Source organism: Lipotes vexillifer, unplaced genomic scaffold (genome assembly GCF_000442215.2).
Source record: "Lipotes vexillifer unplaced genomic scaffold, Lipotes_vexillifer_v1.1 scaffold390, whole genome shotgun sequence".
NCBI lineage: Eukaryota > Metazoa > Chordata > Mammalia > Artiodactyla > Lipotidae > Lipotes > Lipotes vexillifer.
Window position 1 is genome coordinate 3409729 of NW_006784503.1, and position 10345 is coordinate 3420073.

Sequence of the window (10345 nt, forward strand, 5' to 3'; positions counted from 1 at the left end):
AGCCGGAATGGGCTGCTTCAGGAGGTGGTGGAGGTGAGTGCGTGTGTGTACGTGTGCGTGCACATGTGTGCGTGCCTGTGTGACTTCCCCTCCTCTCTCTCATCTTCGTCGCCCCTCCCTACCCTCTGTCTCTCTTCCCATTGTGAATTCCTTGCTGACTTGGGAGTCATCTCTTCATCTTTACACTCCCCAAAGGCACGAATATTCAAAGGAATATGCAGGGAATACTGAATCCCCGGGGCAAGGTCACTAGCCACTAGGAGACACTAGCCGGCCCCTCAGGTACCCCTGGAAGGAAGTTGTGCACCTTTGCTGTGCAGCCCACCTCCACGTGGACAGAGCGCCAGGCAGGCAGGACAGGCTCTTCTGGCCAATGCATGGGAGTGCCTGTAGTGGCAGGCGGCTGCCACGGCCCGGGCCACAGGGCCTGTGTGGCAGGACACTCCCAGGGTCAGCTTGCTTCTGTTTACCACCACTAACATTTCCCAAGAAACACATCAGAACTAGTTTCTCAGGGAAGCGTGTGCTGTCCTGGAACCTCTCAGGCCTTGAACACTAAGATCTTCCCTGCGCTCTCCTCACGCCTTCAGGTTCTCTTCTAGCAGGGCTCTGTGCCAGAGGCTACTCTGGGCTGGACGTTGGGTCAGATGTTCGTAATGGTGTTTACTGGTCACTTACAGGATAGGCATTATACTAAGGATGAGACAGAAGAGAGAGAGAGAGAGAATCTTTCATATCTCTGCAGCCCTGAAGGCTAAGTACCTGTTACACAAATGAGTAAACTGAGGGTTAAACTGATTGCACAAAGGTTTATAGCCCCCAGTCTGTGCTCTTATCCTTTTGCTCATTGTTAACATGTCTAAGACTTAACTTCTCTGGTGACATTGCACCTCAAAAGTATAGGGTGTGGGTCTCCACAGCAGCTGACAGAGCACTGGGCACACTGGGGTACTGATGATTGATTAATACCTGGTGATTGATTAATCCCTGGGATTAAGCCTCAGAATAGGAGGATGGAGGGGGACTTTAAAAAAGAATTTGGAGAGAACGTAAGCAGCTTCCTGTGGGGGCAAAAGCCCAGTTCTGCCTATTGGCGGTGTAGGATTATGTGCACAGGGAGCACAGTGGGGAAGCTCATCCTGCTCTACTATTAAAAGGAAAAAACAAAACCTTTAAAACTCCCCAATGTCTGCAGAATACGTCAGAATAAGACTATTGATTAATAATTTATTTAGGATTAGTATCTCTCTCCCATTTGTTTGTCTTTTTGTGTTGCTTCCAGAGAGAATCTCTCAGTTTGATCTTCCAAGTAATTGAGTTTCTCTTCAGCTGTGTCTAATTTACTCTTCAGAACACCTACTGAGATTTTACTTTCTTCCATCATAGATGGCATTTCCAAAATCTCTAGCTGGTTATCTTGCACAACAGCTTATTCTTGTTTGGCTGAGACTGTGAATCATTCTCCTTTTAAAGTCACTTTCAGTCTGCTCTAATAACTTTTTTCTCAGGTTTAATTCTTTGAACTGATGAGTTTGGTTCCTGCCTCCACGTGTCACAGAGGAGGGTCAGGATATGCTCCTGGTGAGTGTGGCCATCGTTAGTGGTCTGGGAACAGTTTCCTGTGCTTCCTGGTGTCAGCGGCTGCCCATGCTATCCCCCCTCTCCTGTCCCAGTCCGGGGGATGCACCTCTGTGCCCTGTCATTTGCACAAGCAGGCCCCTCCTCTCTGACCCTTACCCCAAGGCCGTCTCCTGCTCTGGTGTCTGTCTCCTCTGAACTTGGAGCCCCCAAAGCTGCTGCTTTGTCCAGCAGCCCCCTCCTGTGTGTGCTGGGGGCTGTGGTTTCCTCCATCAATCTAACCCAGTCTGTCTTCCAACAACCTCTACTACCGGTCTTCCCTGGTGGCACAGTGGTTAAGAATCTGCCTGCTATGCAGGGGACACGGGTTTGAGCCCTGGTCCGGGGAGATCCCACATGCCACAGAGCAACTAAGCCCTTGCACCACAACTACTGAGCCTGCGCTCTAGAGCCCGTGAGCCACAACTACTGAGCCCGTGCACCTAGATCCCGTGCTCCTCAACAAGAGAAGCCACCGCAATGAGAAGCCTGTGCACCGCAATGAAGAGTAGCCCCCGATCGCCGCAACTAGAGAAAGGCTGCGTCCAGCAATGGAAACCCAATGCAGCCAAAAAATAAATAAATTTATAAAAAAAAAAAAAAAGAATATGCCTGCCAATGCAGGGGACACAGGTTCGAACCCTGGTCTGGGAAGATCCCACATGCCACAGAGCAACTAAGCCTGTGTGCCTCAACTACTGAGCCTGCTCGCCTAGAGCCTGTGCTCTGCAACAAGAGAAGCCACTGCGATGAGAAGCTTGTGCACCACAACGAAGAGTAGCCCCCGCTCGCCGCCACTGGAGAAAGCCCGCGTGCAGCAACAAAGACCCAACACAGCCAAAAATAAATAAAAATTTAAAAATTTATATAAAATATAAGCTCTACTACTTTCTAGTCTTGCAGTACTGTTAGAGATTTGTGAGTTGTTTGTTTTGTTTTGTTTTTTGCTTATGGCCTTTTCTGTCATTTCTAAGGATTTGGGATGAAAGCGGGAAGCGGGCCTGCATGTTTGGTTTACCATTGTAATCACGACTTCTGATGACCCATGCACTTGTAGTCCACACCTCGGTGTCTGGCATTGGATTTTTCTGTAGTTGTGTCATCACGCTCGTTTTTTTCTGCCCAGCTGTGAGCTGCTCTGGGCAAGGACCATATCCTGTATAGGCAATAGAATATGGCGCACAACAGGGCACACGGACTTGATGAATGCTTATTCACGACCTCTGACGACTCCGTGTATTTGCATATGCAAATATGTTCCTTATCTGAAGTGCCCTTCCCCTCTTTTCCACCTGGTAAACCCCTACTCTTTCAAAACTCCGGCTAAAATGTCAATCTTGCCACTCTTCTTGGAAACCTCCCATGGTGTTTTTCCCATTCAGACTTGGTTTCCCCTCCTCTCCCAGCCCTTTATAACTTCGGCTACAGAATTTATCACATAGCATCGCATTGCATTTTTATGAGACTCTCCCCATGAACTGTGAGCTCCTTGAAGACTGGGTTCTTGACAGTCATGGCCTGTCCTGGGGGGCACTGCTTGGGCCAATGGGGGATCTTGTGCACAAAGCAGGCTGACGTCTGGCTGGGCCATGGCCTTGCTCAGCTTCATGGGTCAAAGGCTGGTGTCCACAGTGCCCTCAAGTGCCTTATGCTGGGAACACAGTATGGAAGGTTATTCAGACCCCTCTGCTGCTGAAAACAACTTAATATACTGGATATAATTAATGTAGTAAGAGTGTCATTGAAACATTAAGTGGCTGGTGAGATAGTGAGGAATTACCAGTCCAGATCCAAGAAAGGCAGAATCAGAGACGCAAATAAGACGTTGGGCTGCGTTTGCCTCAGGTGAACCTGAGCTTTGGGTCTGATGGTGTCCAGCAGTAAAGGGAACAGAATTTAGGGCCCAGTGAAAGTAATAGTAGATCCTTCCCTCATAAATCCAGGACCTTCGGGGGCCTGCAAGGAAAAGTGTCACAGCACAGAACAGTGAAGGAGGGTAGAAAAGCCACAATCTAGCTGCCTCTCAAGGTTTGCAGCCCCAGTTCCCATCACCTAGGTGGTCCAAAATACCTGAATGCATGGATTTAATTTCAAGTGGCCCCAGACCAGGAGTGCCCCCTGGTGCCCGGACAGAGCAAGCTCATGTCCTCTCTGGAGGAAGGCATGTTCCTCTCAGGACAGAGACCACCCACAAAGTGTTTTCAAGGCTAATGAGCATCAAACAAGAAAAAATAACCAACCAGCCAGAGAACCAAGTGAACACTAGAAGAAACAAAGACAACAAAAATAGACCAATGAAGACTTCAGTTATTATTTGGATTACCAGATACAGATTATAATCAACTATGTTTATTTTATCTTATTTAAGGGAAATACCTTTGAAGGACCAGGACCTCTAGAAAGTGACCTAGCATATTTTAAAAAGAACCAGATAGAACTTGAAGAAATGAAAAATAAAATAAACAAAATTAAAGATTCTGATGGTTTGGGTTAACAGGAAATTAGACAGAGATGAAGAGAAGATCAGTGCCCTGGAAGACAGAACTGAAGAAATGACCTACACAGAGAGACCAGGATCTGATAAAGGACAACTTGAGAAAAAGCCGCAGCAAACCTAATATTACATTTGAAATAATGAAAACTTTGCCTTTCAATAAAGGAACAAGACAGAGATGCCTGTTATCATTTCTTTTCAAGGTAGTACTGGAGGTCCCAGCCAGTGCAGAAGGGCTATAGGTGAAAAGTGTGTTTCCCTTCTGGGACCAGAAGGGAAACAATCAAATGGCCATTTTTCTCAGATAATGTGAACGGGAAGAAAGACAGTCCAGAAGAATCTATAGATAAGTTATTAGGACTAATAAGAGAGTTTAGTAAGACTGGTGAACACAAAATGTATATATTTCAATCATATATCTGCAGAAACAAACAAGAAGAAAATAAAATTTTATTTAAAAAAGGATAATATCAAGTATCTAGAAATTGGTCTAAAAAGAGATATCTATGACCTCTACAGGGAAAATAAGCCTTCTTAAAAGACATTAAAGAAATCCTAAATGAATGGAGAGATGTTCCCTGTTTTTAAACTGGAAGACTTGTTATTATAGATATCAAGTCTGCCTAAAATGATCTGTACATTAATTCAACCCCAACAAAATCCCCAAGGGGGACAAACTGACTGCAGTACACATATAAGGAGGTGCAAAGAACCGGGAAGAGTCCAGGCTTATTCTAAAGCTGTGGTAACTGAGACGGGGTGGTGCTGGCACAGGACAGGCATGGACCATTGGAAGAGTTTGCAGACAGACACGTGCGACGTCTGTGCACCCTTGACTGAGAACAGAGAAGGCACAGCAGAGCAGCAGGGCAGGCTGCCAGGCAGTGCTTAGATGGAGGTCAGGACTTGGACTCCTGGAGTGAGAGATGGGGACATGCTGGCCGTTAGCTACTGGGGAGGTGGGGAGTCTCTTGGTGTGAGCTGTGTAGGTCACTCCCCTCTCCCAGCCTCAGCTTCCCACATGCAAAATAGGTGGATGGAACTAGACAGCAGGGGAGCCTTTCCACTTTCCAGCTCTGGTTTATTCAGCCCTGGGTTGAATGGTGGCTGTCTGTCAGCACAAAGCCAGGGCAAAGACAGGCTGCACCATTGACAACCTTCTGATGCCTCTTCCTTTTGTCTTTCGCAAGGTGTCCCCGAAATGGAGCACTGAAGACCACCCAGAGAGCAGCAGTGTCTCTGAGTAAGTACGGGGGCGGCGGCGGGGGGAAGCACATCTCCACCAGAGTCACAGCCACCCTACCCGCCCCCCCAAGCCTCCGCATACCCGGCCCTGGCCCCACCCTTTCACTCAGAAGCTATTTGCAGTGGCTCATCTGTAAATGAGGCACAGTCCTTGGCCTTCAGGAGTTTACAGACTAGAGGGATGTCAGGTGGGTCCCCCATAATCCCATTACAGCGTTAGCAGGAAAACACATTTAAAACCCCTGGAAAGTGTCATCTGAGGACCCCAGGCCCAGAGACCAGGCCTCCTCTGTCTGCACGGTCCTGGGCTGTGGGAGGATTCCAGGGCCCCAGGAGCAGCCAGCACCGGGAAGCTGTGCGGGGGGTGACCTTGGGCCTCTGGCTCATCGTGCCCTTGGCTTTCTCATCTCTAATTGGCTCACGGTGATCGGCCCTGGGTCACTGGGAGGTAGGTGAGTGTGATGCTCAAGACCAGAGATGTGAAAATTCTGGCTCAACAGCTATTCTTATTACCAATTCCAAACGGCTTCAGGGCCAGAACTTTGCCGGTTTCCCTTATTTAACAAACATTTGAGGAGACCTTCTCCCAAAGATTGGGGTCTCTTCACACGGGCTCAAGGGAGGTCTGAAAGGGGACAGAACTGCCGAGGGCTTGTGGAGGAGCTGATGTTTAAGTGGCTTGCAGGACATGCATTTTCACCAAGGAGAGAGGAGGGCGGTGCGTTCCAGGTGGTGGGATCCACAAGCAAGACCCAGGTCCGAACAGGACACCACGCACAGGCTGGTGACATTTAGCACAGGGTCTGGGGGCAGAAGGAGGGCCTTGAAGGCCAAGCTGAAACCGTGGGCCACTGCTGTCCAGTCAGAGGACGCTGGGGTCAGCTCTGGGCACTGGGACTCCACCGTGGCCGTGGAGGTGAAGCGGTGAGCACATGTACACGGGCTCCGCCCCTTGCCAAGGCCAGCGCTTCACTCAGCAGAGAGGAGCATCCCTCCCGGTCCCCCCTCACAGCCCCTGCTCTTCACTTGTTTTGCAAACCGTCACAGGCTCCGCTTAGCACGGCTGCCTGCGGGTGGGCTCAACGACCCCGTGCACTCCCGTGCTGGACCGGGCGCTGTGTCTCGCTGCAGTGACCGGGCGCCAGGGCGGCTCTGCTCCGCTGACCTGGACGCCCGAGCACATGGTGCGGCTGAGGACCTGGGCCCGGCGCAGTGCCAACGGAGCTCAGTCCCGCCTGCATATTTCTACTGACTGTAGAGATAACTGGCAGTGACTTTCTTAAGTTTTCATCACCCCAAGGACTTTAGGAGGATTAAGTTCTGCCTCGAACAAATTAGCTGTTTCTTCTTATTTTTAAATGAATAGGTCCCTTCACCTCACATGCGAACTCCAGGACATCCCTCACCAGGAGCACTTCATTCATTCATTCATTCATTCACTCCCTCAATTTACTTTAGTGGGAGCGTCCTGAGTGCCACGCTAGGCCCTGGACTCCAGGCTGGGTGGGTCCCAGGCTGGTCCTGGCTCAGTGGCGGCAGAGGGGAGAGCGTCATGAAGGTGAAATCAGGGCTGTGCCTCCCGGGAGCTGGCTCTGAAGCCATACAGGCCTCCCCCAGGGTCTGGACTGGCAGTAGTCCTGACCGTCCTCGATGTCGGCCACGCCCTTTCCCCAGGGTTGGGGTGTGGAAGCAACAGAGCTGAGCCAGCCGGGCTGGCTTTGAGGACAGGGCTGGGCTGGCCTGACCTGAAGTCTGTGGGGATCCGGTAACAGAAGCCTAGGGCCTGTGGAGGGGAAACGGATTCAGGAGGCTTCTGTCTGCAGCTGCTGCTGAAATTTGCTCATTATTTATTCTGTAAATGCTTGTGGGATACCTACTATAAGCCAGGCCTAGGCCAGGCACCCCGTTTTCCTAATGAGTAAACAGATACAAGGTATGATTTGCCCATGGTCAAAGGGCCAGTAAATTCTAGACCCAACAGATAGTACAAATGACTCGCCTCATTTCGCATGTGGCTCTGTAGCCCAGTTATAATTGATTTGCTCTCTCTGGGGAAGGGTAATGGGTTTTTGTTTTGCATGACTTTAGGAATCTCTGACATAGTGAATTATAATTTAAACAAAGATTCAATTCTTGACTCCTCAGTCCCTCTAGGAACCATCTCTCCCTTTTAATGTCGTGCTCCCCTCCCCCAAGTAGGGGGAGACCCCCACCTTGGTCTTCAGGCCCCCGGGCTGGCAGCCCCACGGCCGCTGGTGGACAGTGTTGCCCGCTGGGATGGCGTGAGGCCGAGTGGAGCCCCGGCTGCTGGGGCTGCAACACCTCCTGTCGGCCTCCCCTGCCAGCCTCCTCATCAGCCTCCCCTGCTGGCCTCCTCTGCCGGCCCTGCCTCCTCGCCCCCTTTCTCCCCCATGTCCCAACTGCAGGGAGCGTCGGGTGCCTAGAGAGAAAGGCCTTGCTGAGCTGTGGGACCGGATGAGGACGGTCTGTAGCCAGGTCACCATGGGACCGTGGGCAAGGCATTTCTCCCCCATCCACAGAGAGGGGGCTGGCCTGGGTGACCCCAGAGGGCTATGCGGGAGGCACGTGTCATCTCTGGGCTTGGGGAAGTGGAGTCCCGCTGTTAGACCCTCATCCTTGCTGTTCAGCGCTGGGGGGCCTGTTAGGCGGCACACACCCTGAGGTGACAGTCAAGTGGTCCAGAGCCCAGCTCCTGCCCTGCATTCCGGGACAGCAGACAGGGCCCTGGAGGCTGCTCTGCACATGTCAGGAGCGCGACGGCAGTGATCAGGTGGGCCTTAGAGATCATCCAGCCCAGCCCCCCAGCTCACATGGCAGCAGGTCTCTGGCTGGCAGGTGGGAGCTCAAGGTCCCATACCTGGCAGTGGGCAGCTCTGTCCTAACTCCTCCTTCAGAGGTAGCCCCTCAGGCTGGCAGCACCCAGTTCGGCCCAGGTTTCACACCGTCCCACCTGTCAAAGGTGCTGAAGGGGGCAAGGCCATGGCCAGGCACAGGTGGACACCGCCGTGGGACAGCCTGCAGGACAGGGAAGTCGGGGGCACAACAGAGTCCAGAAAGCCAGATAGGGGGTGGGCAGCTGGGTCCAGGCCGGTGGGAACCACTTCCAGGGGCCCAGGCGGCAGGATGAGGATCCGGGATTTGGTCACTTAATACACTGCCCAGCAGGTTGGGGGAGTGGCCAGGATCCTGACGGGATCCTGACGCCCAATCCTGTCCCAGAGTGGCAGCTCCTGTGAGACACCCCCGCCCACCCAAGGGGCAGGCACAGGGAGTGAGTCAGGCCGATGGATAGTCGAGACACAGCTCACCTTTGCTGAGGGCTGTGCAGGGTGCAAAATTCGGTGTCACACGCTGTCCACGCGTTATCTCATTTATGCCTCAGAATGAATTTAGGAATACAGCTCCATTTTAGAGAAAATTATCACTGAGCTAGTAAGTGGCAGAGCTGGGATTCAAGCTGGGTCTTCCCACCCCCCCGGGCCCTCACCCTTAAGCATCACAGGCACTGGCTTCCTCACAGCGTAAGGTCTTGGGTAACGTCGGGGAGATGAAACCAGAGAATCAGGCAGGGGCCTGCTCATGGAAGAGGTTGAGGAGGTGTTCCCGGGGCAGAGGTTTTCAGTTTTAGTTTTAGGATGGATCAGAATTCCATACAGGGGCCACCGTGGTTGTCCAGTAGAGATGTGGAGTTTGAAGGTAAAATCTTGTTTCCCATGTCCATGTTTCTCACCCACAGAGCCCCAGGCAGCTGCCACAGGAGGCCTGAGAGGCAGTCAGCCATCACGTACGACTACTCCGAGGAGGAGCTGATGGCCAGCATCGAGCAGGAGTACTGCTGCTAAGGCTGGTGCTGCAGCAGCCCGGTGGTCACCCAGCGGCCAGTGCGCCGTTCCTCCCAGCCCCAGCCCCAGCCGACTGGGTCTCTTAGGAGCCTAGGCTGGGCGCACACATCCCCCTGCCCTGCCCAGGGCTCTAGCTGGAGCTTAGCCACCTCCAACATGCAGCTACTCCCAGATCTTTCACAACTGCCCTCTTCAAATCCATATTCAGACAGTCCTGAACGTGGCCAGCAGCTGGCCATCACGCTTGCTGGCAAGAGGTGATCGGCTGTGCAGATCCAGGCCAGAAGGAAGGCACAGGTGCTGCCCCACAGGTGCGTGGGCAGGTAACCTGCCGGATAACTGCCCCTCCTCTCAGTCTCTGGGGAGATCCGTCTACGGGGTTCTCCTGGGTCTTGAAATGCTTCCCCTTTCTGAAGGCCCACTTGCCACCTGCTCCGAAGAAGCCTCTTTAGCTGAGCGTGGCTCAGACTGGACACTTTGGGAACTCTAACACACGTCCCAGAGGGCCCCAAGGAGGTTCCACTCCGGAGGGCACACCCAGGAGGTATGCCTTACCGAGCTGGCGGGAGTCACCCTCTGTTCTGCAAATGAGTCGCCTGGAGATGTTATTGAAACGCAGATTCTGATTCTGTGGGTCTCCAGCAGGGCCTGAGAGTCTGCGTTGTTTCTAACCAGTTCCCAGGTGATACCCAGGCTGCTGGATCCCAGCCATGCCTGGAGTAGCAGGGACCTTGTCGGAGCTTTAGGCCTGGCTGACTCTTCCTTCCCCGGTGCTGGAGGCTGCCCAGAGCCACGACCCACCCACCTCCCCAAAGAGAGGCCTGTGCCCCTGCAGTGGGTACGGTGGGACGGGACGGGAGCCAGAGACCCCGGTTCTGATCCTCGCTCTTGCACTAACTTGCGGTCACTTCCCCCCTCTGGTCCTCAGTGAGGGCCTGGAGGCACGCCCCATCCCCCAGCTCTGACCATCAAGGATCACACAATCCCAGGCTTCCTCGGTCTCTCGTCCCCGTCCCCTGGGGGCACGGGACTGCCTTCCCTGCGGAGGGTGACCACTGGCCACACCTGGAAAGGGTCTTCAGGGCCGCCGGCTCTTCCCACCTGGTAGAAGGTAGAAAAGCACAGC

At 52.8% G+C, this 10345-nt stretch overlaps 1 protein-coding gene across 1 annotated transcript in view; it reads left to right on the forward strand.

Moving 5' to 3' along the window:
• CYS1 (cystin 1) overlaps positions 1 to 9219 on the forward strand; it is an 18144-nt gene extending 8925 nt beyond the window's left edge. Inside the window, exons 3-4 of the mRNA XM_007456946.1 lie at positions 5302 to 5354; positions 9114 to 9219. Of these exons, the coding sequence (XP_007457008.1) occupies positions 5302 to 5354; positions 9114 to 9219 (159 nt within the window). The remainder of the gene's footprint in view (positions 1 to 5301; positions 5355 to 9113) is intronic.
• The last annotated feature ends 1126 nt before the right edge of the window (positions 9220 to 10345 follow it).